We start from the raw sequence: 27,802 nt of genomic DNA on the forward strand, positions 1-27,802 counted from the left end.
GTGGAATTTCTCCATCAACTGGTAATTGTACGTTTAGCTTTATTTTTAAATTTTACATTTTTAAAAGAGATTTTATTTATTTATTTGACAGAGAAAGAGAGAGCACAAGCAGGGGGGAGCAGCAGGCAGAGGGAAGAATAGAAGCAGGCTCCCCACTGAGCAGGGAGCCCGATGCGGGGCTCGATCCCAGGACCCTGATCATGACCTGAGCCCAAGGCAGATGCTCAACCGACTGAGTCACCCAAATCGCCCCGTACATTTAGCTTTAAAAGAGGAACGGTCCCCTCTTTTTATATGTTTTATGTCTAGAGGGCTGGGGGGAGGTTGTGTATGATTCCATCTGGAAAAAAAATAGCTAACAAATACAAAACACCCTGAACTAGAGGCCTCCCGAGGCCCCTCCATCTCTAAAACCCTATTACGCTAGGGAGTAGGGAGGCCCAAGGTAAAGAACAGAAACAAGTCTGGGTACAAGGGAGGCCACTGGTTGGGGTGCAGCGCTCCAACCCTGAGAGATCGTTAAGGAAGGCAGGGTAGGGACGGTGCAGCATGCAGCCCTGGCAGCCCGAAGCCAGGCAGGCCGCTGCTGGGCGATGGCAGGACCTGTGTGTCAACAGTGCCAGCGTCACCGGACGGATACCCGGCACAGGACACTTGTGTCTCACCGTGTGATAGCTGTGTAAGTCAGGCTGGCGTCCAGGCAGACCGCGGTCTGTGGCTAGAAGTTTTCTCTCTGCCCTGGCTCACCGCATAGCCCACGTTCAGCCCTCTGGAGACAGAGGTGGTGTCGGGGGGCGGGGGTGTGGAGAACCGGGGAGCAGCCGGAGTCCCACAGGGCAGTGTACTTATTGAAGTCCAGCCTGCTTGGAGAGGGACTTTCACTGAGAGGTCAGCGTCGCGGGCTCCACGAGCAGCCTGTTGCTCGCTGGCACCTGCTGCCCATCTGCCCGGCTGCCTGTGTCTATCCTCAGCCCAGCTGGGCGGTGGGTGGTTGGGGCGGAGGATGAGCTGTCCTCAGGGGAGGGTGGCAGGGCCTAGGGCAGGGTCAGGCCAGGAGCTGGGTATAAATAGCCCGTGCCCGGCTGGGAAGGCCTGGCAGTGTCCTCCGCCCTCCCCCTCACCAGCTGCCGGTGCCAGGCGGGTCCCCACCTCCCCTGGGAGCCTGGCTGTCGTCTGAGGTCCTAACCATAGGGACTTCCTCTGCGGAACCGAGGAGTCTTGTCCTGTGTGGAGGCGAAACCTCCGGATGCCTGGATTCCTGGGGAGTGAGGCTAAGGAGCTGCAAGACAGGGGCCATCAGACTGGCCTTTTGGGGAAGGAGTGGTTCCTTCATTCCTTCCCTTGAGAATTAGCGAGAACCTATTGCGTGCCTTTCTGTAGACCAAGTGTGCCCACGTGTGTGTGTGTATGTGCATGTGTGTGCACAAGTGTACATGGTACGGGGTGAGGCGTTGGAGAAACAGAAGAGACACAACCTCTCTCCTTGGGGAGCTCAGACTCCCACAGCCAGACCGAACTGGAAACACAAGAGCCCCGCACTTTGCGATAAGAAGGTTTGAATAGGGTACAGGAAAGACACAGAGGCAGGACTGTCTGGGGGCCCATGAAAGTCTTTAGAAAGGAGGGGGCCCACGAGTCACGTCCTGAAGGATGGGTAAGCTGCTTGTCAGGAGCTGGTGGTGAGCAGACAGGTGCTCCAGGCGGAGGGGGCTCAGCTGGCGCGGCCATGGGGACAGCAGGGATGGGGAGACGGCGGCGTCTGGGCAGAGCCCCCAGAGCCACTTGCATTCCGGCGGGAAGAATTAAGGCGAATGAGGCTCACTGTATGACGTCCCCCAGCCCACCCTGGCCAGGGGAACGTGGACTTCATAATGGAGACAAGGAGCTGTGAGCTAAACTGATGCATCTGTGGTGGTGGGGTTTCAGACCTGAGTCCCGTGTGGGGAGGAGTGCAAGGCCAGGGGTGCCAGGCCATGTTTGGGGGAGAGCAGCTCTCCTACCGAAATCAATCCCATGGCAGAGGCCTCTTTAGCCCCATTGCCAGCCCGACGCCCCCATTCCCAGAGGGCCTTGTTCATGACCAGCAGAATGTCCAGGTCTGAGCTGAAACCCTCGAATGGAACATTCTGGAAATGTCTCCTTTTGGCTTACCTTTAACACTCAGCCAGGTCACAGATGTCTGTCCAGCCACCCCAGTTAGGACTGAGCTGCTGGGGAAGGGGCCGACCTTGCTCTGCTCCAAGGCGTCCTTCCCAGTGATGGATGGGAAGGGGCTCTGGAAATTCTCAAGTGTTCTATCAAGTCAGGAATGACAGGGCAGGAGGCAGAAGGTTGCTGACAGGGCAGGGGACAAAGTGCTGGGGACAACCCTTCAACACATGGTAACCACAACGACTGAAGCTTATGAAAGGCTTCCCATGTGCCCAGCTCTTGATATCATTTCTTCCTCTTATTACGTCTATTTTACAGGTGAGGAAACTGAGGCAGGGACAGGTTGTGTGCACTGTTAGAGATCAGTAGTTAGGAAAGAGCAGAGCCGGGTTTGCACCGGGCAGCCTGGCCGTGGGGCACACGGTGGCTGGCCCGGGCATCAGGGGGAAGCCTGGGGATGGCAGGAGAGGAAGGAACTCACCAACTCTGAGGTCTGGAGCTGTCTTCAGAGGGTGAGCGGCATCATACTCGGAGTCAGACAAACCCAGGGCTGAATTGCGGCTCGGCCACTTCCCTGTGTGCCTGGTTGCTCTCTGCCTCAGTCTTCCCCTCTGTAAAATGGGGGCGGCAGGGCCCACCTCCTGGAGCTGTTGTGAGGAAGCATCCGTGAGGTGCCAGGCCGGGTGTGCGAGAGGAACGGCTGTCGCTCTGACGGCTGGCCTTGCACGTGGCCGTGGGGGGCGAGAGGGAATCTGCGTGGGTCGGAGGAGACTACAGACTCAGGGTCTCAGTGTCCTTCAGAGAAGGGGCAAAGAACGAGGCATCTCCCTGCTGGGGGAGGTTTGGGGAGCAACTCTGGCCTTGGCAGCCAGCCAGTGCCCGGGGCTTTGGGCTTCTGCTGGGTGGGGAGGCCCACCTGCAGGGGGCTGATGAGACCAGGGAGTGGGCACCCCTTTGGAGTGCTGGGACAGAAGTGGCCTCACCGAGTGGAAACAAAGAGGCAGTGGGGGGGTCCCCACCCCTCGGCCTCCCTCTCCACGGTGGCCAGCAGCCCCACCTGACTCCGGGGTTCGGGCTGTGCAGCCGGGGGCAAGCCGCCTCTCCCTGTGGGCTCCACGCTCTCTCAGGGCTCCTCCCATAGGCTCTGATTCTGGCCCAGGGCTCAGCTTCGCTTGAGGGCGCCCAGGCCCACCGAGGGGTGAGGGGAGAGCTAGGAAGGAGGAGGAAGGAAAGTGATGGAGGGGAAGGGGTAGAGGAAGGGTCCTGGAGGTCCCCTGGGGCCCCACTTTCAACTCTGGGTGAAGAGAGGCTGGAGCCTTGGGGCACTAGGGGCCTTGGCTGGTGGGCAGATCAATAATGGGGGGTGACATGGGATACAGCCCCTGGTGCCAGAAGTGATTGAGGGACAGACCGGCCCACATTAGAGTGTGTAGAGGGGGCAGGAGGCCACGCTGATGGCAAGCGTGGCCACCACAAGGGAGGTCCACACCTCCCGACACATGCAAGGACAGAGATGCCTGTGGTAGGGACACTGGGGAGACTGGCCTGGCCAAAGGGGAGGAACACTGAGGCTGGGAAGTGGGTACCAGGTCTTCCCCTGCTGCTCTGGGCCAGGCAGGAGCCAGGCCAGGGCACGGGGAGGGGGCCAGGAGCCACCACCACATTCAGGACCAAACCAAGGAGGGGCCATGCAGGTAGCAGAGTCCCCTATCGGGTCTCAGCCCCCCTCTCTGACTGTCCTCCTCATAGGCTCCTAAATGCCAGAGGAGGGAGTGGGAAAGGCCTGCACTTCTTCCCAGGGGAGCCCCGCTCCCCAGCTGCGCTCTCAGGATGGCGCTGTGCTGACCATCCAGCCCGAACCCTGGGCTCAGTTCCCGCTCCAGGGATTGCAGAGCTGCTGGGGCAGCCGGTTAAGAGCAGGTGGGGAGGCAGCCTGAACAGGGAGGGAGGCTCAACACTGACTCGTTGCAGTCCTGCAGACTGGGGTAGGATACTTAGCTTCCTGGTCTCAGTTTCCTCATCTAGGAAATGGGATAATAATGTGATGACAAGGACTTGCTTCGAGGATTACATAGGGTAAGGGACAGGAGCGCTTAGAAGAGGCCCAGCATGTAATCAGTGATAGACGTTTGAATATCATTCTTATCAGGATACCCTGTTTATAACTGTAAACAGGGTGGGGGCAGGAGAGAACAGGCTGCAGGGCCCCATCAGGGGCTGTGTGCCATGCGCCCATCAGTGGGCTCTGGGTGGACCTGCTCTCTCCCACTCAGGCATGGGATCCGTGGTGAGGCTCAGGGCACAGATGGGCCAGGCCTGCAGCCACCGCCGCCCCCCCAGCTCAGGCCCCAAGCAGGCATTGCCCAGACGGCAAGTGGCACACTCCTCGGCTCTGGAGTCCGATGGCCTGGGGTCCAACGAGCAAATTCTTAGCAGCTCTGTGCGCTGGGCTGGTTACTCAGGACGCAAGACTACGCCACCCAAAAACAGGGCTGCTGTAACGCCCCCTTCTGTGTCATACAGTTGTCACAGGATTCAATGAAGCAAACCCAAGAAAAAGGCTCAGCCCGGCGAGTGTGCTGTGCTCTGCCCCAGACCTGGCATCAAAAAGCCTTGAGCAAGCTGTCTTACTTCCCAAAGTTGGGCTTCCTCGTCTTGGGGGGGACGGGTAGTAATATTCTCTGCCTTGGAGAAGTGATGGGAAATGCTACATGTAAAGCACCCGGCGCATAATAAGAGCTGATAAATGGCAAATGTTTAATTCAGCCCTGTGTGCCTACGTTTCCTGATCTGAGGTCCCTCTTCCCAAGGCTTCTGTCATCGCTTTGGGTGGGGGACTCGACCGAGGTCACTGTCAGACTAGAGCCTTGGGTCAGTGCTGGATGTAAAGGGGGAGGAGATGGGCCCCAGTGCAAGCCTTCTTCTTGCTCACACTGCTCCTGATTCACAGGGTTGATTGCAACTGGCCTTCAAGTCCACTGAGACCCACGGATCAGTTTCTCACACAAAATGTCATTCCTGCTGTTCCTGTGCTGGGGGAGAGAGTGGAAGAGCCGCACGTTGGCTCTCTAGTATTTTAAACTCTTGTTCCTCCTCCGCCGCCTCCCCACAAGATCTTTCCTTCTGTTGGCTCTTTATAAAAGCTGAGGTTGACAGGCTATGCATTGAGAAATGAGGGTTAGAAGGGTAAGGTGACTTGATTGGGGTCGTAAGTGTTGGCTGGGAGAGCATGATCTGAGATCCTCCCCCTCTGGACACTGAGCTAAACTTGTCTTGAAACAAAGCCAATCAGCGGTTTAGCGCCTGCCTTCCACCCAGGGTGTGATCCTGGAGTCCCGAGATCGAGTCCCACATCGGGCTGCTTCTCCCTCCGCCTATGTCTCTGCCTCTCCCTCTCTGTGCCTCTCATGAATAAATAAATGAAATCTGAAAGAAAAAGAAAGAAAGAAAGAAAGAAAGAAAGAAAGAAAGAAAGAAAGAAAGAAAGAGAGAGAGAAAGAGAGAAAGGAAGGAAGGAAGGAAGGAAGGAAGGAAGGAAGGAAGGAAGGAAGGAAGGAAGGAAGGAAGGAAGGCAGGCAAGCTCCAGTTTCTGGTGAGGGGAAAGATGGCACTCTAGAAACTTCTAGGAAGCTGTCAAGATGGTTATGGAGGCCCCCTGTGGACAAAGCACAGAGGACCTAGTAGAAGCCATCAATTCCCTGGGGAGACACCGAGGGGCTTTGAGCTGGGCAGGCAGCATCCTGGGGAGGAGGCTCAGGGGCACTGCCACGGGCAGCGTGCGTGGGTCCATGCGTGCATGCAAACCTTAGGCACACATGCATGTACAAGTTCCCTGCTGAGGAACGGAGGCTTCTCAGCTTCTCTGCTTCATCTGAGATGGGACTGGGGTCAAGCCAGCTCCTGGCACCTACCTTGCTTTAGGTTTGGGTTATCTCCCATGGGTCGCCAGAGCCTCCATGTGGCCCCAGAAACTTAGACTCCCTAGCAGATTGTCCAGCCCAACCGCTTCAGTGCCTGTCGGGGCAACTGGCCCAGAGCCTAGGACTTAACCTGGGCCTCCCATTTCCATCTCTCCAATCCAGGATTCTTCATTTTTTTTTTTAATTTATTTTTATTCTTTTCAATCCAGGATTCTTTTCATGCGATATTGCGTTGCCCCCTGAGTGCCCCTGAGGGAGGTTTCTGAGGGTCCCCACACTCACATCAGATATGCCCACATCAGGGGCGACTTTGCCTGGACCTGAGCCCTGCCCTTCAAGGGGCCAGTGTACTCGTGCGGTCAGGGCAGCACATTCAGGGACCAGGTCACTCAAGGCTCTGGGTTGGGGCTGGCCTGCGGGCCCTCCGTGGCTCCACCTACCCCCCAGGGCTCCCTGGGAAGAACAAGGGCCAGTGATGGGCCATGTGCTTTGTGCTGGCAGTGCCACCGCCCTCTGTCTGCCTGCAGGTCCCTGGCCCTGGGCCAGCAGTACACATCCCTGGGCTCACAGCCCCTGCTCTGCGGCTCCATCCCAGGCCTGGTCCCCAAGCAGCTGCGCTTCTGCCGGAATTACATTGAAATCATGCCCAGCGTGGCTGAGGGAGTGAAGTTGGGCATCCAGGAGTGCCAGCACCAGTTCCGGGGCCGCCGCTGGAACTGCACCACCATAGATGACAGCCTGGCCATCTTCGGTCCTGTCCTGGACAAAGGTACTGTCTCTGGGCCGGGTAGCAGGTGGGGGAGGGACCAGATAGGGGAGGGCAGCAGGTCATGGTGACTCTTCCACGTCAGGGTGCCTCAGCTTTGGGCTCAGGGGTCCCCAGGGGATGGCCATGAAGCTGGTCAGGACCTGCAGGTGCCTCTAAAGTGGGTTGGCCCCCTCTGGACTGACCCAGACTGTCACCATGGCAGCCACACCTTCCCAGGTGCTGCTGTAGGGCAAGCAGCCTTGGGATGCTCTGTGTCCTGAGATCCTAGGGCAGGACAGGGGGCCGTGGCTTCTGTCCTCACCCCCTCACAGTGAGGTAGGGAGGCTTTGATGTGGACATTTGTGACATCTTCCCAACAGTGTGTTGAGCGCCATGCAAATCCAGCTTTTGGGTGAGGTGGGGAGCATCACCACCTCTGGGTCCCTCCCATATAGAAAATTCTGGAGCTGAGGAAACTGCCCGGTGCTTGTGGCACTGCGTTGCCCCCAAGCATTTCTGTGAGAAGATTCTGCTGGTCCCCCTGCCCCTGCACTCTGGATATGCAGTGGAGGGCTAGAGGGTGTGCTGGCCTCGGGGTACCTTCCTCACCCTCCTGCAACCTGGGAGGCGAATCACCTGGTGCCTGAAATGATTGGCATTCACACAACTTGACTTCAAGCAAGACTAGGGGAGAGGGATGAGGGCGAAGGGAGACTTTGGGGTGGTGAGTTCTGGGCTGAAGATGGGCAACTCTGAGGAATGGCAGTGTCCTGGAATTTAATGACCCCCAGCTGGCCCCCTGGAGCTGCCGTTCCTTTTCTGCAGCAACTTGAACCCTCCGGACCACCACCAAGGCTTTGCCACCCAAACTCGGGAGCCTGGCCCTCCCTTCTTTTACAAGAACTATATTTATAGCCAGAAGGAACAGGGATCTGAGAGCCAGGTGGATTTGGAGGTGGGGTGGAGGATGAGGAGCACTGACCCTCTACATTTTAGCACGCCGGGGGGGGGGGGATGGGGGGGGGGGGGGTGGGGAGCCCTTCACCTGGGCCTCAGCTGTGCTGGGTCCGTCTGACCTACGGGCCATTGTCAAGGGACAGGGGAGCAATTAGCGAATCAATGGATGATGATTCTGTTTACGCTTCTATTACCAAAGCTAATTATTCCTTGTTTACATAAAAGGTTTGGCCTCTAATTGGGGCCAAGTGGCGGCGGTTTGCATTTCAAACCCGATCTTGCCTGGTGTGTCCGTCTCACCGCCTTCCGGGGCCCCCCACCTCGGGCCAGGTAGCTCTTAATCAAACAGCCTGGCGTCTAGACGCGCTCCCCGAAAGCAAGACTCGCCTTCTGGTTGCTGCTGCCCTCTTGGGACATCTGGCGATGGAAAGTCGGGCCTCTGGGCTTACGCCCATCCACGTCTGTGCTAAACGCTGTCGGTCACACTGTAGGTCTCGTACCTGCCTTCCTCTCTAACTTGCAAGAGGGCACTCGTGGGGGCGGGGGGGGGAATAGGTCGGAGACTCCAGAACCGGACGAGGCGGAGCAAGGCCCGGGAAGAAGGCTCCACGCCGGCCCGCGGGTGCGCCCAGGCCCCGCGTGGAGAGCCGGGGGGGACCCGCTCCCCGCGCCCGGCCGGCCCCGAGGCGGAGGCGGGGCGGAGGCGGGGCCGCGGCCCGCGGGGGGCTCGCGCGGCAGCCGCGGGGCGGGGGTCGGCGGCCGGAAGGCGACGGGCCGCGACGGCGGGGCGCGGGCGGGCGCGGGCGGGCGCGGGCGGCCCCGAGGGCTTAGGCGGCTTGAAAGGGGCCCGAGCGCCGCCCCCCACCGCGCGGCCCGGCCCCGCGCCCGCTGCGGCCGCCGCGCCATTCACACGCCCTCTGGCCATTCGGCGCGGCGCGGGGCGGGGCGGGGCGGGGGCGGGGGGCGCCGCTTCAATGGGGATTTCGCGGGCGGGCGCCGGGGCCGGGGGCGCGGCCCGGCCGCGGGAGCCGCCCGTTGCTACGCGGTGGCGGCCGGCCCGGCGGCCCGGGCCCGGCGGCCGCATTATGCGGGTAATGCGGTGTGACACCGCGCGAACAAAGGCGGATTGAGCGGCCCAGCGGGCCCCGCCGGACGGGGACCGGCACAGCGGGGCTGTCAGCGCCGCTCCCAGGCTAATCCCCGCCCCGCCCCCGCCGCCCCCGCCGCCCCCGCCGCCCCGGGGCTGGGAACCGAGCGCGGCCCGGGGTCCGGGCGCCGCCGCCGCCGCCGCCGCCGCCGCCGCCGCGAGAGGCCGCGGGCCCGGCCGGAAGCGAGGCGCGGGCTCCCGGCGCCGCCGCCCCCCGCTCGCCCCGGGCGCCCCGCGGAGGGCGGGAGCCGCACCGGGGGCGAGGACAGCGGCGGGGGGCGGGGGGGGGCGGCCGGGCCTCGGGCCTTGCCCCCGCCCCCACCGCGGCCTCAGTCCGCCCGGCTTCGCGGGCTCGTGCGCCGGCGGGGCCGTCGGTGGAGGCGGGCCGGGCGGCCCCTCCGAGGTGGCCCCGCGGCTACCGGGCGCTGTCCCCGGTGTGCGCAGCCGGGCCGCGACCCTCTAGGTCACCTCCTGCTCGGGAGGGAGGGAGAGGGTTGGACGGCAGGTCTCCCAGGCCTTGGCCCTCTGATCCTCAATGTCTGCATCTGTAAAATGGGCCTATACTAAGACATTCTGCAGCCTTGGCGGAGGACTAAATGGGATAAAGCCCATGAAGGGCAGACTCTGGCGCATACTGAGCGCTCCAAGGTGGCCATCAGTATCCTGAGGTCGGGGGACAGCCCTGAAGCCCTGGGATCCTGTCCTGTGCTCTGTCCTCCCGGTGGTGGCAGGGGGAGGCTCGGGAGCTTCAGCGGCAGAGGGAAGTTACGGCCGTTACAGAGAGTAACTGCGGCTCTCAGGAAAGGAAGGGTCTGCCCAAGCGCCTCTGGGGGGGGGGGGGGTGGCCTCACCCCCGCAGGCCTCGGGCTCTCGGGAGTGGGAGGGTTGGGGCAGATGGAGGGCAGGAGGCCCCATCCCTTCAGCAACCTGCCAGAGCTGTACTTTCTGTGGCTGCTTTTACCAGGGTCAGCTCTGTGCTGGACCAGGCGTTGAGGCCCTGGGTTAATCCGTTGGCTGCCCGGGCCTCAGTCTGCTCATCTGTAAAGCGGGGGATACCTCAGAGGCTGGGCCAGCCCAAGGGGGTCAGAAGGGCGCCTCGGTTCCTCCCTCTTTCCTCGCGGCTGGGGAGGTCGAGGCAGGGCGGCTGCGCCCCCACGCCCCGCCTGAGCAATGCCCTCCCCGCAGCCACCCGCGAGTCGGCCTTCGTGCACGCCATCGCCTCTGCCGGCGTGGCCTTCGCCGTCACGCGCTCCTGCGCCGAGGGCACCTCCACCATCTGCGGCTGCGACTCGCATCACAAGGGGCCGCCCGGCGAGGGCTGGAAGTGGGGCGGCTGCAGCGAGGACGCCGACTTCGGGGTGCTCGTGTCCCGGGAGTTCGCGGATGCGCGCGAGAACAGGCCGGACGCACGCTCGGCCATGAACAAGCACAACAACGAGGCGGGCCGCACGGTGAGCCGCGACCGCCCTCGCCGGACACCACCCCCCTCCACCTACCCTTCGGACCCTGGCCCTGGCCCTCCCGGCTGGCCTCGCCCCGCCCTGCCCTTCTGGTGGCCCTCGTGCTGCCCGGACCCCTGCTCTCCTCCTTCCCCTGGCCTGTGCTTGGCCCCCACCCACACCCCACAATCACCCCTTCCGTTCCCCTTTCTCCCTGGGCTGTTCCCCGTCTGCGCCTGCCCAGGGGTGCGTCAGCTCTGGCGCAGGTACCCGCCGGCCGATCGGTGCTCTTGGGCTGCCTGGGCAGGGCTCCGGACACCGCTGGGCCTGGCTTTGAACTCAGCCTCCACCGCTTCCTCTGCTTGTTTGACGTAGGGCGAGTCACTTAAGCTCCCAGCCTCAGTTTCTCCATCTGTTAAACTAGGATCACAGTCCCTAATACCTATAGCTTTGAGAAATGGCTGCGATTTCTGCCAATGCTTGGGGCTGTGAGGAGGCAGGAAACCACGGCCATCATCCTTTAGGTCCGTACCTTCGCCCCCAATCCATTCTCTTCTAACACCCGCTAGGAATAGAGAAGGCTCCAGGAATCGGGTGGGCAGGGGCAGAGAGGGAGGGCCTAGGTGGTGCTCCCGGGGGGGTCGAGCCAGGGGCCACCCGCTACTCCTCTTCCCCAGACCATCCTGGACCACATGCACCTTAAATGCAAGTGCCACGGGCTGTCGGGCAGCTGCGAGGTCAAGACCTGCTGGTGGGCCCAACCCGACTTCCGCGCTATCGGCGACTTCCTCAAGGACAAGTACGACAGTGCCTCGGAGATGGTGGTGGAGAAGCACCGTGAATCCCGTGGCTGGGTGGAGACCCTCCGCGCCAAGTATGCGCTGTTCAAGCCGCCCACCGAGAGAGACCTGGTCTACTATGAGAACTCCCCCAACTTCTGCGAGCCCAATCCCGAGACGGGCTCCTTTGGCACCAGGGACCGGACTTGCAATGTCACCTCTCACGGCATCGATGGCTGCGACCTGCTGTGCTGTGGCCGTGGCCACAACACGAGGACGGAGAAGCGGAAGGAGAAATGCCACTGCATCTTCCACTGGTGCTGCTACGTGAGCTGCCAGGAGTGCATCCGCATCTACGACGTGCACACCTGCAAGTAGGGAGCCAGGTAGGGTGGCGCGTTGGGGTGGGAGGGCTGGGGGGCCTCAGGACAGGGAACTGGGTTTGCCCACCTCTTCTTGACCACCCCACTTCTGTTTCTGAGCTGTCCAAGACACTCAGGTTTCCCTGGCCAAGATAGGAAGCCAGGATTTCCTCAGCTCCAGTGGGGATGGTCCCTGTGCCGCTTTTGGTGGCTTACACAAAGCACAGATCCCAGCTAAGTGTGTGTGTACACGAGACTGCAAGCAATTGATTCACATGTACAAGTTAGTACACGGTGAGCCAGGCCAAATTTTTGCGTGGCCACTGGCTGTCACTACTGAGCATCTGTGGAGGCAGAGTAGGGACACCTGACTTCTGGTCCCGACTTTGCCCTGTTCCACAAAGTCCCTAATTTCCCGTTCTTTCACTTCCATGGGCCTCAGTTTTCTTACTGTAACCCGAGGGGTTAAAATTGTTGAAATAGTTGGCCAGAGATCTTCTTTTTACCCCAGGGGCAGACCCCTTTTGCACCCACCTTGAACTTTCATGCCACTTTTTGCACAAGCATAAATCCTCCTGACCTCAAGGAGGTGGGTGGGGGAAGCGGTGTATAAGCCCATATCCTGACAGATCTGAAGCTTGGGTGGAGCAGGGGCCACTCTTACCGAGTTTATGGAAGGGGATGGGGAGGAGGAGGGATTCAAGTTCAGAGTGCTGTCGGTGAGTAATCAAGGGATCAAAGGCAGGTGGATTATGTTCCCAAGCTTCCCAGAGGTGGCCTGCGTGGGAGACATGGGGCCTGGCCCTTGGATCCCTAGGTCCCCAGCATAGGGGAGGACTGACATAGGGTGGTCCTAGAGTCTTGGAGGTGGAAGGTCTGAGGCTGCTATGCCCTCTCTCCCTTTTCTCTACCCTGAGAAGGAGACTAGTCTATAGAGCATGAGCCCTGGTCCAAGCTGCCACCACTTGCCAGCCAGATGAGACCCTGATGAGAGGGTTTTTATAGATCTGCCTCCTTATCTATCATCCTCCCCAGAGGGGCTGTGGGGATGGTGCTTGGTTCATTGCAGAGAACCTACCTGCCTGGATCATCCCCCACTGCTGCCCCGGGACAGTGCAGGGGAGAGCACCCCACTGGGTGATGCAGTTCCACAGGGGCCATCTCAGGGCTGGTGGCACCTGACTACACTGTGTGGGGCTGGGGGAGGGGTCGGGCCTCTCTGAGGTGCGGAGGAACCCACATCGTGGGGAGAGCTCTGAGTGAGTTCATCTGGGAGGCCCCTCGGTGTAGCCCAAGTTGTGACCTGGCGGGGACGGGGTCCAGAGAGGCAGCAGGAGGTACCACTTTCTTGGTGTCTGAATGGGCACAGTGTGGCCGCTGGAGAGAGGACACAGCTCCACCACATACCAGCCGTGGAAGCCCCAAGTCCAGTTTCCTCATCCGTACAGGGATGGTAAGAGCCTAACAGAAGTTTTATGAGGCTCAAGTGAGTTACCAGAGGTGAATGCCTCTCTGAATCTAAAACTAATAGAGTGATAAATGCCATCAGAGAGATGTGACATGAGGGTGTCATTGTTCAGTGGGATGATGACACCATCTCACTTGCCCAATAAAACTTGGGCAAGGTTTATTTCCTGCTCCTCACAACAACTGAAAGGTCAGCGAGTATGAAAGAGCTCACCGGCTCGTTGTTAGCATGCCCACTGTGGCCAGAGGCAACATGGTGTCCCCAAGTAGGACATAGCTCTGGTCACTCTAGAGGGACTGTGCACTGGACATTTGTCTGGCTTACCTGTTACTAGGGTGAGGACACAGAGCTCGGGTCTCTGCCTCCAGAAAGCTTCACATGTGGGTCCTGCAGAGGCTACAGCAGCAGTAGCCCAGGCCCTATTGGTGGCTCTAGGTGGCTCTAGGGTCACTGAGTCAGACCCGGCAGCTTGTTCCAGCATCTTCCCTCTCCAGGTCGGTAGCCAAGATAAGCCATCTGCCAAGCAGGGAAGGAGGTGCTGGTTTGACCCTCAGTGTCCAGAAAAGTCCCCTCCCCGTCACCCCTGTAATTAGTACTGATTCTAAGATGAATTAACACATCTTCGGCCATCTCTTCTCCCATTTCTGAAGTAGAATGGTATTTTCTCCAATCGTACAGAAAGTGCCACACAGACATGGTATCAAAATGCCATATCCAGACAGACCGGGGAGAGGGGGGCTCCCCGGAGGCCCCTCCTTTCTGGTCACTGGAGCTCTTGCTCTGGGATAGCTGGAGGATTCTCTTCCAATGTGGTGCCCTTTTAACAAATTTATAACTTGTTGAGTGAGTCGGGGCAAGCTGTGGAGCTTCTCTGCACCTTGGTTCCCTCATTCGTGAACTGGGGGCGTTGTGTGCGCCAGAGGACCACGTGCTGGGCCTGGCACGTGGTCCAAGGAGGCAGCAGAGATTCCCAGGCCTAGCAGGGTTGACCTCCAAGAGCGATTTTTTCCAGGCACGCTGCCTGGTGTCAAGGCCCAGGCCCAAGATTGGCTGAGACCTGGTTACCTCTCTCCTCCTTCCAGCCACACTGACACTGCAGGCAAGATGGGAACTTTCGAGACAGGCTGATAGGAACGAGTGCCCTTCACACACTCGGTGGGGAGCCCCAGTCATAATGGCTTTGTTCCACGGGAAGGCCAGAGATTCTCGGTCCTTCCCTGGTAGGGACATCATCTCTTCCATTGCCTGTAGCTCCTGTCCAGTGTCTCAAGCTAATGACTGATGTCATACTTTGCAAGTACCAGGTTCATTCCTTGTTACTGAGATGTTACGAGCACAGTGAACTGGAAAGGGCTCTCTCTCGACAGGACTGGGAGCCTGGCGGGCCTCATGTGCTGGATCTGTCACTAACTTGCTGCAAAACCTTGGCCATGTCCCTTTAATCTTGCTGAGCCTCAGTTTCTGCCCCTGTAAAATGGTCTTCCACTGGCCCGGCCAGCCCCCGAGGAGTGGAAGGATGATTGGGAAAGCCCATGAAAGCGCTTTGGGCCTCGAATCCTTTGTGAGATGTGAATACACAAAGCAGTGAGAGGTACACATTGGTGCTGCCTGAGAAGGAATTATTCATCATTAATTACTTTAAAAAAAAGATTTTATTTCTTTGAGAGAGACAGAGAAAGTGAGCATGAGAGAGAGAACAGAAGCACTGGGGATGGGCAGAGGGAGAAACAGACTTCCCGCCGAGCAGGGAACCCCCCCCCCCCCCCCCCCCCCGGGGCCCAATCCCAGGATCCTGGGTCCATGACCTGAGCTGAAGGCAGATGCTTAACCGACTGAGGCATCCAGGCGCCCTTTTTAAAAATACTTTTTTTTTTTTTTTTTCTTTTTTTTAAAGCAGGCTCCATGCACCGGGAGCCCGACGTGGGATTCGATCCTGGGTCTCCAGGATCGCGCCCTGGGCCAAAGGCAGGCGCCAAACCGCTGCGCCACCCAGGGATCCCTAAAAATACTTTTTAAAAAAGATTTTATTTGTTTATGAAGGCTATGTTTATTTTTTTAAATTATTTTTTTTAAAGGTTTCTCTTTATTTGAGATAGAGAGAAGGCAGGAGCGGGGCACAGTTAATTACATAGCTGGGCTCCGGTGTGGACTCACTATCAAGCACTGGTGTGACAGAAACGCCCGGCGCAGGGTCCACTGGAGCTGGGAGCGGGCCTGGCCGGCGGGGTCCTCAGGGTCGCCTGCCCGCCGCCGCCCCCACTCCTGCTGCCGGGGGGCTTGGGATCCGAGTCCTGGCTGCTAGAGCCCTCCTGTTCCCCGGGATCAGAGCCCGAGCGGAGGAGGGGGTACGGGGCAGCCAGCGCGCTCCGTCACCCCAGGGACGCGGCCTGGCCTGGGTCTCGGCGTCCCGGGGGGGGGGGCCTCCCCGAGAAAGCAGCCCCGGCTCTCATTCTTGCCCTTGGCTTTGCAGGGGGCACTGGGAACGGGTGAAGCGAGCGGCTGGGCAGATGCGCCGGAGCCGGCTCGGCCGCCCCTCAGCACGACGGCCCGCACCCGCACGGACTGTGGCTGACCCCGCCCGGTCAGCGCCTGGACCGCCCGCCCGCGGAGGCCTCCCCGCCCTCTCTCCTTTCTCGCCCCGCTCTGGATGGTGTGTGGTTCTCGAAGAAGGGGCTTTCTTTTTAGTTCTCCAGGGTCTGATAGGAACAGACCCCAGGCTTATCTTTGCACATGTTAAAGAAATAAAAATGGAAAAAAAAATTCTCCTCCGACACAACAGGCCGGGCCACCGCCGCCAGGGACACGCCAGCGGCCGCGATGGGACTTCGCGCAGGCGGGAGCCCGGCTGCCGTCCCCCGCGCTCCTGCTGCCGTCTCCTCCACACCGCCCCGCGCGGGCAGGAGCCGGGCCGTGACGTGAGCGCCCGTGGGCCCGGGCCCGTCGAGCGGCGGCCGCGGCCCTCCCAGTCCCGCGTGCTCCGCACCGAGGCTCCCGCCACGCACCCGGGCGCCCGTCCGTAGCCAGTCCGGGGGTCTGCCAGGAACGCGGTGCAGGGCTTGTGTTTTGTTTTGTTTTGTTCTTTTTGTTTTGATTTTTAAGAGTCGGACCCCATGTAAATAGGTTACGTTGCGGGCGGGCGGCGAGCCTCCGGCAGCTCCGTTGGCTTCCTGGGGAAAGCCGCGGGGTCTCGGGGGCCAGGGTCGGTCCGGCCGGGCCGCTCGGCGCAGGCCGTCCACGGAAACAGCTCCAGGGCCAGCGGCTGCCAGGCCAGTCCCCCGGGAGAGGCCCGACCTGGGGCCGCCGAGGGGTGGCGGCCTCCCCCTGCAGCTCCGATCTGGTGACGTGTAGAGCGGGAGGCCAAACGTGATTCCTTCTTTCCGCTCCCATAGAGACACGTCTTCCGGCCTCCTCCTCCTCCTCTGGACTGTGCGGGTGAGGGACATGCAGAGTGTTGAACACGCACCTTCCGGCCCCACCGTGTGCAGACGGAGCGCCCGTGCACGCAGTCCCCAAGGATCAGGAGGAGGCGTTGGGGAGATGCCGAGCAAGCTGTCACTTGCTCCCTCAGGTAGAGCCTCCTGCGGCTGAGCTCCCCTGGCTGCACGCTGGTCCCCGCGGGCGTCCTGCATGGAGGCCAGCGGGTGTGACAGGACGGATCGACGCAACAGCTCTGTCTTAGGGAGAGCCAGGAAGAAGAGAGGCAGCCGTGGTAGAGACTAGAACAAAGTTGTTCCTTCCTTTTGCCCCTCCTCTCTCTGGTCTGCCTAACACTGACCTACGGTACCAGGTCAAGTGACCTTGCTGCTTGCTCCGGCAGGCCTGGCAAGACCATCTAGAAGCCATGCCTGCCCTCTTGAACCTGCTGGCAGCGAGCCCTGCTAAAGATACACATCCCATCCCCTCTCCGGGAGTCGGAAATGCCCCTCCCCATCTCACCTTAGACTAAAGAGTTTTAAATCATGTCAACCGGATAATGCTTGCTTTATGTGAGAATTATTTCAGCAGAATGGATACAAATTTTCAGAACCGTCTTTTCATATCTATGTATTCTATATTAAAAGTGATAAAGTCATGTTTCTGGGGCGTATTCAAGTAGCTGACAAGTAATTATTTAATAATAGTACACTGAGCACATTGTAATTATTCTCGCCGTAGTCAGGTAATAGTATCCAACAGAAATTTCCTACCGACCTGCTGTATCCAAAGTTTTGTAAAAAGTTGTAGAAGTTGTTGATCTTTTTGATTTTATATTCAAAAAGTCTCTTTTTATAAATATTATTTATTATACAATGTATATACCTTTGAGTTAACTAAGATTATATATTATATAAATATATATATATTTGGAGAAAATATATTTCATCATGCAGTTTTTTTCTGTTAAGTCATTAAAGAGAAGGTAAACAAACTTAAAATGGATACATTGTACAATGTGTGGAGTTTCCAGGTTAATGCTCAGGAGGTCAAGAATATCCAAATCTGGATGTGGAGGCCTCAACTCACACCCTTACGTTAGTGGCCCAAAGTAAAGCCGTTCCCCCTCTGTTCTCCGAGCAGGATCATCTCTGACGTCATGGACAGTGGGCCTCATCTCCTGTAGGGCTTTCTTACAGGCTTACTTTGTTCTAAATCAGTATCTAACAATTCCCAGTGCTGGGAGTGAGTGGTTGGGGCAGTAGCTCCTTTTCCTAGACTCTAGCACTTCCACTGCACACATGAATGTCACAGACACTCAAAGATGTGGCTCAAGGCCAACAGACCATGGGGTTGGTTAATCCTTTCCTCACCCATGTTTTCAACTCCATTTATTGGGAAAATAGGATTTGCTCTATTGAAAATGAAAGCCGACTGGAAGTGGCTCATCCATCCCCTGCTAGCTAAGCTGTAGAAGGGATAGGTTGGTCAGGAAGAAGAAATGGTATGCCCTGGTCTCTGGGTGGCCTGGGACAGGTGTCCTTTGAAATTGGAGGTTGGGCAGAAAAGACTCAGCAGTGGCACGCTCTGGGAAGGGCATCCTCTCCTTGGACCGCTGCTTCAAAAGGACTCACCCGAAGCTCACAAGCAATGCCCTCTCAACAATGAGGGGCAATAACTCGGCTTTATGATGATACACAATCCTTTGGTCTTCAGATCTACCCATATAATGTCACCTTTAGTTTATGTAGCACAGCTAAAATGCTTTTTCTTTCTCCTGATTTCCCTTTATTAGAAGCAAATCTTCTCTCACTGCATAGAAAAAAATAAATAAATAAAGCTGTCTGCCTTGTGCGCTGGCGATGGGCTGTCTTGGGCTCCATTCAGACCTCCAACCTTAGATTAGGAATGGCTACTAGAAGTTCATGAACTTTACTGTGCCTTTCATGTGTTTTTATTTCATCCCTGGAAAGGTTAAAACACAAAAATGGTGGTACCGGCTGTGCAAGGAATTATATGAGGAACGTAGACAGAAATCTCCCTATCTATAGCCCTGCTCATCTTGTACTTCACTTTGACATAAAACTAATACTCATCTACCCTAGCATCCTGGGTACTTTTTTTTTTTTCAACCTATAAGATTGCCAAACATTTAAATGGTCCCTATTCATACTTAGCAAGGCCATTTGTAATCCTATGATTAATTATATTCTATGATTAAAGAGAACAGTTTATTGCAGTGCTTGAACATTCAGTTTCTCCCAAAGTATAAAATACTAATAAACATCTAAAAACAAGAGGAAGCTAAAAAAAAAATCCAAAAGAAAGAAAAGAGACAATATAATGGGAAAATCTCTTTCAAAGCAGTATTTTATGAAAAAAAGCAGGGAAGAGAGTGCATGAGTTCAAGGCTGGGGAAGGAGGTACAAATAAATAAAGGCAAAGGAAAGGCAGAGAAAAGTAGGGGAAGAGATGACGGGGAAATGATTCTAGGTGGATCTAGTGACGGATCCAGTGATCTAGTGGTCCTCCATGCCGGCCTTGGGTGTATGGATGGACACATTAGCTGTGGCTGATCAACACACACTTGGATTGTGTGTGTTGCAAAATGCAGCAAAATGATGGTAGCTACACACTTAGCTTGACAGAGAACTCTCGAGGAAGCAGAGAATTACCCTACCATTAATCTTATACTCCCAAGAGAGTGTGACAAAGTCAGTTGTGTGGAGACTGTATGCTGGGGAAATTTCAAATATGAGTCCTCCTTGCATATCCTGTCTTCGTGGTTTAGGATTCTTGCCCATCACAGGCACTCTGTAGAGCATCATAATGCCCTGGTGTCTGCACAGCACACGCCCTCTGTGGGCTCGGCTCCAGGGCTCAGTCTCAGCACTGCTTGCCAATGGAGAAGAAACTTTAGATCATTTTGCAATAACTTCTGAAATGTACATGCTTTTTTGAACTTTCATCCACACCTTCCCAGTGTCTTCTTTGAAGAGGCTTATGAATCAAGCGGCCAGGTGAGGAACAGGAAATCTTGCTTTTACCTTCTGTGCTTGGCTGGCTTGGTTGTTTATCGCTGACTCAGTGCTTCAAGTCTATTTACCAGGATTTGATTATTACACACGAATCTACTCCATAACTTGCTAAAACTTAAAAAAGAGGCTGTTCACTGTAATTTTTAGCACATGAAAAGACAGCTTTAAAGCAACCGTCTCAGATTTTAGCCACCATTATAGTTTTTGTCATATATATATAAATAAAGATTCTATTTGTTAGAGAGAGAAAGAGAGAGCAGGAGCAGGGGGAGAAGGAGAGGGAGAACCAGGCTTCCTGCTAAGCCGGGAGCCTGACGTGGACCTCAATCCCAGGACCCTGTGATCATGACCCCGAGCCAAAGGCAGACACTCAACTGACTGAGCCACCCAGGCACCCCTCTGTTATGTATTTTTAAAGGTATTTCAGTGAGGACGTACAAATACAGAAAGGATGAGATAATTTCCTTTTTTGAGGTTTTAATTACGGCTTCTGACAAAAACTAGACTGTTCATAGTGCATCTATATATGAAGAAATCTAAGGCAGCAGCTGGCTGGAGTCTCCTTTGCTTTGTCACTAGGCCTGTGATGTCATACGCTCTCTCGCTCTCTGTACAGCACGGCTTTGAAGAGCACTGGAATAGCTTCAAGACTCCAGCTTCCCAAGGCTTCGGGGTCCCCCTAGGAGATGTGGACAATTCCTGGGGAGCTGACCTCTTCACACTGAGTCTTGCTGATTCTCTGAGCTGCCTTTCGTCCTAACCTGATCCAACTCTAAGGATCGAGCTTTTAGGCTAAGATCTGACAGCTCAGAAAAATGCAAAAAGGATTCCAAAATAAAACATGTGAAGAAATGCCACTGAGAGTGTCTGAATCCTTTGGTTTGTACATTTCAAAGGAATAATTCTAACCGAGAAACAATTTTCCTTTCTGGATTATTACTAACCCATTTATGGCTTTGGTAGGCTTCAGTTTAATAAGGTGGAAATAAGGAAAATAAGTCATGAAGGTTCTTATTGTGCATTAACTCTTGAAAATACGTTATTGATGTATTTTTCTTTTCAAAGGATTATACTTACTATATAATGAAAACCAGATTCTTAAATAAAAATCCTCCATCTCCTCAGGCTAGTTAAAACAAAGAGAGGCTTTTCTGAGCCCTGTCTTCTTCACACATTCCTATCAGTTATGTGTGTTGTTTTGTAAAAAACACTGGTCCACAGAATATTTTCAAGTGTAGATACTCTTTATTGCATTCCTTCATTTGCATGAAACAATATATTTATATTTTCCAATATAGTTTTGGACAAAACACAAAGACATGAACCTCATTTAATGAGAGCCATAAGTTAATACAGTGTGTGTTGCTTTCTGGGAGGAGAAAAGAGGCAAGTTGCATGGCAGGTCAGGGGACCCGGGGTACTGGCCATCAGGGATCACAGAATTACACAATACAAAAAAATCAACTTTTTAAAAAGCCACAAAATAAGCTAGGGATGAAAGCCCAAAACGAAGTAGAGATGACATGGAAGTCAACCAAAAATATACAGATGGCAGGATCTGGAGGTAATCTGCCGTCTACCATATAGGACAAATGACAGAGCTACACCCAAGTGCCACTGTGGCCACAAACCTCACGAATGACGTGAAGCACCATCAGGTGGTTGCTGACTGCTTGTCCCTGCACCTGAAGCTGGAGTCAGGAGAGAGTGGTGTGCTCCGTAAGTCTCATCACAGATATGATGACCTGATTCGTTCTTCCTGACTCAGATAGAAAACAAACATCACTGGTTCTCCTTCCCTTTGGAAGAAAGGTGTAGAGGGGAAAGGAAGTGTGTTAAATGTACTGGAATGGATTTTAAAAGACTCAGGGTGAGGGTCAAAAAGCTGTTTCTTCTGGAGAATAGTGTTTTATTTTGGTGCTAGATAGCACAGAGGGTTTGAAATAAAGGAAGAATAAATTCTAAGTCATTAAGCTGAGGAAGAAGGAAAATGGTGAAACTAATAATAAGCTTTTATTATAAAGTTATTTCCCATTTAGAATTAGACACTAAGTGCTGTTAGGTTTATAAATGACTTTACTTAATGACTTCTTTCTGTTTAGGGGTGTATGCTTTCTCCATATAGGTCTTTCCCAAATCATAAGCAACAGCCAACACAGTAATGATCAGACTTCCTATTAAGAAAGACCTCCTGACTGCAACTTGGAAACCTCTCTGAAAATGAGAACAGGGTCTTGGAAATTCAGAGTCCTGTTTCTTCAGGCAAAGATAACAACCAGTTTTTTGGGAGAACCTTTAACAAAATACCCAAGCACATTTAGTGTTCACACAGGCGAGTTGTAAGACGAATCCATACCTCTAGTCACTGTTCCATTTATATCTAGAAAGTCTTACTTCTAACAGGCCGAATATTGTCTTGCAATATCATTACAATTTATTGGTAGTTTTTGGGTGGTGATGGTGGTAGGGAGCTTAAAATGTGTAGTGTTCACTAGTGCAGCATATCTCCCACACTTAAAGACTGAGAAAGAAGGAATTAGATTGCACAGAGAGGTAAGCATAGCATTCTAGAGCAAATTTGTACCTTCCACAAAACAGCAGAATATCTGAGTAAGCACAAGGAAGGGAGTTTTATTGCACTAATCATGCAGAATGAGCACATGTTGAAGGTAAGGAACATTTCACTTTGTCCAGGATCTTGAGTAAGCTGAGTGAAGATCCCAGGCCATCTTCACCTTGGTCACTTCCCTTGGTCACTGTGTGTGTGCAAAGAGTCCATTTTCAAAGTCCAGGGGGCTACTGAAAAAAGAAATATCCAAAACAAGAAAACAAATGAGGGTCAACAAAAAAACATTTATCACAAAATCACTAAAAGCTTCTTAATGGTTTTTCTACATTTACTATGCATTTGCTATTAGATAAGCATTTCACAAAAAGAAAATGATCATAGCCCCATGCATTTAAAAGCAGGTTCCAATAAATATGTACCATCGAGTTTTTTCCTGCATTGTGACAAGGAAGTTTTGCGAAGCAGGACAAGGAGAGCAAACCAACAGTACAACCAGTTTCCTTGCTTGGTCTCTCAGACCTACAACACAGTGAAGAATGCTAATAAATGGAAACAAAGTTGTCCAAGAAAGGTTGAGAATTCAAATGTATATGTACTGCATAGCAAGGCTTAGAATAGGTGCTGGGATTTAACAGAGTAGTAAGTCTGGTTGACAGTCTTAGGTGTTGTGTGTACTTACGCTCCTTCTTCTCTTAAGAGGGCCAAGAATTTTCTTACACGGTATTCAGGATCCATCTAAATACATCAGAAGAAATAAAGAAGACGGGTTAATGGCACCTTCTAATAACTATCTACTTCATGCCAAGGAAATGCTCGGTTTCATACTTCCTCCACCAGTACTTTGCTGAGTCATAGAAATATGTCACCTGCTCCATGACCAGTATTCTGATAGACAGTGAAGCAGATTACATCATTCAAGAGGAGTGAACAGGAGAATCGCTGTGCATGAGGTTCCAAAGGACCCAGCTGGTCATTCCCAGGCACCTCAGCTGAGTGCCCTCCTTAGCTAGTGCTGTGTGAGGAGGCACTATGTCTGAAAGGATACATGTGAGACCAGACAGTGGCTGTTCATGTGGGTTCAAGGGACATCCAAGTCATAGGACTCATCTGGTGTATAAAAGTGAGACCAATTTAAACCAATTGAGGTTAATTAAATGACTTTTAGTAGCTTATTAACAATTCATGACTTTAGTAGCTTATTAACTCTTCATGACTGACACGTTAGCTTTTCTTAGCCTTAGTCTCCCATGCATAGTTTCTTCTTTGCAATTAATGAAAAAGAAAACACAACAACAAAACGGTGTTAAAAGTAAAAAAAAAAAGAAGAGTGGGGCTGAATCCCCTAACATGGCCCCTAGATAAGCTGGGTTTCCCATGACAGAAAAGCATCATGTTAGTGGAGCCTGGCTGGCTCAGTCCATGGAGCATGTGACTCTTGATCTTGGGGTTGTCGGTTTGAGCCCCATGTTGGGTATAGAGGTTACTTAAAAATAGAATCATAAAAAAAAAAAAAGGCATCACAAGTCTAGGAGAAGATGGGGAATTTTGGTTCAGGGGCCAAGTTTAGGATATTACTAATTTTCTCTTTATTTTCCTTTTATATTCATATGTATACTAATTTGTTAAATTATATTTTGTTCTTATTGGTATACCAGAGATTTAAAGTTATCTAAAAAATGATCATTAAAAACATCTTTAATTCTTTAAGATGAATTTTTATTGTCAGAAACATACCTAACTTTTAAAAAATGTTCCAGGGCAGGAGTCTGTTTCCCAAGAGGGAACTCCCTGCCCTCCAGGAATAGCTTTCAAATGTCGGTGCAGCTGTGGGTAAATGTGCAATTGGATTCCCCCTCAACCACGTTTTTTTTTTTTTTTTTTTTTTTTTTTTTAAGATTTCTTCTCTTCTATCCCAGAAAAACATTGAACAGAAGTTTCAAATGTATCAAAGTTAAGAGGTCAGACTACAAAGGACCAAGAAAAAGTGTGAATAGCTAACAAAAGAAACATTTTCCCTCTTTGGGAATAGAATTACATATGAATCAATTGTCAAGTTCCTTAAAAAAAATGGAACTAGCTGGAGCTCAGTTGTAGTCAGTACTTGCAGGTCTTTGCCCATTAAATATATTTAATATGTGTGAGCAACGACTTACTGACTTGCCTGTAGCTATGGAATTAAAAGTCAAGAGAAAGGGAGGAAAAAAGTAATCTAGATAAATGACTTTATTCCCTCAGGTGACATCCAGTCAGAGCAGATCCCCGGCACTGTGCAAGTTTTAACAGAATCGTGTAGAGTGAACAGAGAGGCAACATGACTTATATTCTGCTAAACTACATGCCTCTCCACTTAGGCGCAGTCTCTCTCAGGCAGATCTAAAGAAAATTCACTCAGCTGCACGAAATCCATTTGACAAGAAGGGGTTCAAACTCAGAGGCCTATGAAGTGTCAGTCGCTGAAGATTAGGCCCGAGTGCGTACCCTACTCTCACTTTCTACCCCACATGCACGAATGGCATGAGGTTGATCACTGACCTGCACGCTTCAAAGGAGGGAGCGGTAGGGACTGGGGTGAAAAGCCCAGAGTTTCTTCTGTGCAACTATTAAAAAAAAAATTATGCTGAAACCAAAAAAATGAAGAGTAGAGCTGACGATCTTGACAGATTTATCTTTTCCCAAGGAAAGAGTTAATGCATCTGTATATGCACCTTTACCAAGGATAATCCTAAGCAAAGTAATTAGTCTATGACTTCAATTTACCATTCATCATGGAAAATATATAAATTTCAGTCTGACTAAAAGTTCAATACATTCAACTTTAGGTTTCTGAAAGCCACAATTTTGTTTTAAAATGAATGTACAGCAAAGACTAAAAAGCATTCACTTTGTGTTCTCAATTTGTTACTGGTTCAAGAGCCTATTTCAGATGTAACCATGGAAGTCAAACTTCACCTCTGCCACCCACTGCTCACAGGGCCCAGATGGAGGACTGAACAGAGACACATAATGCCACGGCAGGCCAGTCTGCCCACCAATGACCCGGGATAGGCCCATCTGACTACAGTTCACTGAGCACCCTACTGTGTGTCCAGCTCTTTTCCTGGGACTGTGGATTCAAACAGTGACAGTCAAGGTCCCCGAACTCATAGAACTTGGTAGGAATATGTTTATTAACTAACCAGTCAGATAAGGGTAGAAAGACATAAGATGGACATGTGGAAGGGTGGAGTTCTCAAAAGAGGAAAGGTAAGTTGCCAGGAGACATGAGAAAGTCCCAAAGAACTTTCATCTATCTTTGCCTAGGTACTAGCCTAGGGCTCAGTCTTCTATGTGATCCTGGATGCTTTCTCCCTATAGTAGTTTGCATGAAATTTCTAGGAGCCAGCCAGGGGAAAATATAGAGAGCATAAGACTACCCTGTACAATTCAATTAACTTGTCCCTTAAAGTGGTCTCCCAGGCCCCTCTTGGTGTAATGCACAGTAGCTTCTGGACCTCTGATGAACAACGCCATCTTCCTTCCATCAATAATTGGCTATGTTGTGATCTTGGATAACCCACTGACAATCTGTGGGACACTCAGCACCCTCATCTCTAAAATGGGTGAGGGGACGACAGCAGAGCAATTGTTTCTTTGAAAGCCTTTTCTGGTTCTAAGAGCTAATGACTCCCTAAATTAAAATTGAAAGTAAGTTTACAATCTTTTCTTCTATTTCTGAATTTCAGGAAGTGAGAAGGATAAGTACCAATAAGTTAGTGTTTGGTCTCAGAAGCAGGCTACTAATAGCAACTTGAGTTAAGAAATAAGAGAACTGTAACAAACAAATTACAACTTTAGCAAAGGAGGGGTGCCTGGCTGGCCCAGTCAGTGGAGCATGCGACTCTTCATCTAGGGGCTGTGGGTTTGAGCCCCACGTTGTGTGTAGAGATTACTTAAAATAAAATTTTTAAAACAAAACAAAATCTTAGCAAAGCAAATATAAAACTTCTTGGTACATCATGAAGCTCTGGTGTCTGAATCATTGGAGAATGCAGCATCTTACCTGTAGTGACATCTCAATTAGCATTAGTAACTTCTTAATTCCTATCCAGACCTTCTTTCCTTTGACTTGCTGTGAAATTGTGGTACGTTCCTTATCTTTGAAGTTGCCCAAAAGCTACAAAAACAATAAAAATAACAAAAGCATTTTTATAGTAAGTGCATCAACATTAGTTAATGCTCACATTTATCCTTAAATGAACAATAGTAAAGGGGTGCCTGCGTGGCTCAGTTGGTTAAGCATCTGCCTTCAGCTCAGATCATGACCTTGGGGTCCTGGGTTGAGCCCTGTGTGGGGCTCCCTGCTCAGCAGGGAGTCTGCTTCTCCCTCTACCTCTGATCCTCCTCTCTGCTTGTGTTCTCTCTTTCTCTCAAATAAATAGATTTTATTTATAAATAAATATAATAAATATTTATTTAATAAATAACAATAATAAATAAATAAATAAATAAATAAATAAATAAATAAATAAATAAATAAATAAAATCTAAAAAAAAAAAAGAACAGTAGTAAGAACTACCTGACTGGTTCAGGTTGACAGGATTTTCTCTTATTTTAAAATCCAACCTGACTTTCCTAAACCCATTAGGTACAATTATGAAAGTGAAAATTGGTATCCTAAATCCTGTTTTCTAAGAGACCTTTATTATAATTTAGAGATATGATTGCTAGGGGTGGAGGGAAAAAAAAGCTTCAATCCATAATAAATATCAGTTAAAAATTTTAACATGTGTCAAAACAGAGACTAAATTTAACTGTTACCCAACCTTGGCACAAGAGCTGCTCACGTAGGTAACCTGGAGACATTTATCATATGGATAATTTCTATTTTGTTGGGAGTAAGCCCCCACTGCATAGATATTGAGAATTTTAAGAAGCTTTTACCACTGCTGAACAGATCACTACCTAACATTTTTTCCCTCAAATCTCAACAAGTGATTGTGTACACTGATTTTAATCAAAAGTTTAGTGAAGGTTATAGTTTTTAAAAATGTAAACTTTGTCATCTTCAAAAACTTTAAGAAACATTTCTATATTATGAACTTGTTGATAAAGCAGTTCCTTTTACTTCTGTAGCTTTTCTAAAGTCTCTAAGTCTCTAACCACTGTTCCAATTTATTAAATGCAAGTAAATGAGCAGAAAGGTATTTCGAATGACCGAATTTTCTACATATTGATTACTCTTCCTTTGCCACCCACTGCTCCCCTTCACCCATTCCAGGTTTCTGGCCCATGTAATCTTTATGTATCACTCATGGTGGACACAGAATAATTCATTGCTGGCAGGCTGGGTGCTGCCTACACCAAGGAAGGGGAGGTTCATTTACTTTCACTGACGTTCATCTCTTCATCGAATTCCTGAAACAACTGAAGGTATATCCCAGTTGCCCTATTCTAGGTTAGACAGAAACCAGGCACCAGATGCAATGTCCATGACATCCCCTCAGCATTATCTCCAGCCCCAACTCCTTTCTCATAGACAGTTTGCAATCCACTGACTCATTTTTACCTCCAGAGCCTCCAACAGCTGCTCTCCTGTGGCAATGTTGGGCACATGGATGGTGGTGCTGAAGGCGTTCAGCATCTCCATCTCCTGAAGGACATCTTTACGGCTAGTGGTCCCAATGATAAGAAGCTTTCGGCCCTGATCATAGGGAGAAAATGTGTTAAAATGCAGGATACGACTGGTTAGGAAACTTGGAGTAAGCCTGAACAATATCATTTAATTGCAGAAATGCAAATGGTTAGGCAAAAGAAAATAAATTCATAGTTT

The 27,802-nt window shown here is 52.1% G+C and overlaps 2 protein-coding genes and 1 long non-coding RNA gene across 6 annotated transcripts in view; 1 reads left to right on the top strand and 2 right to left on the bottom strand.

Annotated features, from left to right (window-relative positions):
• WNT3 (Wnt family member 3) overlaps window positions 1–20,284 on the top strand; it is a 51,520-nt gene extending 31,236 nt beyond the window's left edge. The window contains exons 2-5 of one of the 3 annotated variants that reach the window (XM_038546998.1): window positions 6,599–6,840; window positions 10,109–10,374; window positions 11,040–11,527; window positions 20,003–20,284. In XM_038546998.1, the coding sequence (XP_038402926.1) occupies window positions 6,599–6,840; window positions 10,109–10,374; window positions 11,040–11,519 (988 nt within the window). In that variant the 3' untranslated portion in view covers window positions 11,520–11,527; window positions 20,003–20,284. Of the gene's footprint in view, window positions 1–6,598; window positions 6,841–10,108; window positions 10,375–11,039; window positions 11,528–15,441; window positions 17,387–20,002 lie in introns of those variants that run through there. The other 2 variants (XM_038546997.1, XM_038546996.1) reach the window with 2 other exon arrangements.
• On the bottom strand, window positions 121–3,357 carry LOC102153147. 2 transcript variants are annotated; one of them, XR_005364325.1, is made up of 4 exons: window positions 3,209–3,357; window positions 2,633–2,798; window positions 2,152–2,294; window positions 121–1,781 (listed from the first exon to the last, which is right to left on the bottom strand). It is a non-coding gene; the product is annotated as an uncharacterized LOC102153147 (long non-coding RNA). The 2 variants fall into 2 exon arrangements; XR_005364326.1 differs by having other exon boundaries at window positions 2,152–2,503.
• Window positions 20,285–20,646: 362 nt separating the features above from the next.
• NSF (N-ethylmaleimide sensitive factor, vesicle fusing ATPase) overlaps window positions 20,647–27,802 on the bottom strand; it is a 145,571-nt gene continuing 138,415 nt past the window's right edge. Inside the window, exons 18-21 of the mRNA XM_038546995.1 lie at window positions 27,539–27,673; window positions 26,032–26,145; window positions 22,672–22,727; window positions 20,647–22,222 (exon numbers count right to left, since the gene is read on the bottom strand). Of these exons, the coding sequence (XP_038402923.1) occupies window positions 22,177–22,222; window positions 22,672–22,727; window positions 26,032–26,145; window positions 27,539–27,673 (351 nt within the window). The 3' untranslated portion in view covers window positions 20,647–22,176. The remainder of the gene's footprint in view (window positions 22,223–22,671; window positions 22,728–26,031; window positions 26,146–27,538; window positions 27,674–27,802) is intronic.

Source organism: Canis lupus, chromosome 9, assembly GCF_011100685.1.
Source record: "Canis lupus familiaris isolate Mischka breed German Shepherd chromosome 9, alternate assembly UU_Cfam_GSD_1.0, whole genome shotgun sequence".
NCBI lineage: Eukaryota > Metazoa > Chordata > Mammalia > Carnivora > Canidae > Canis > Canis lupus.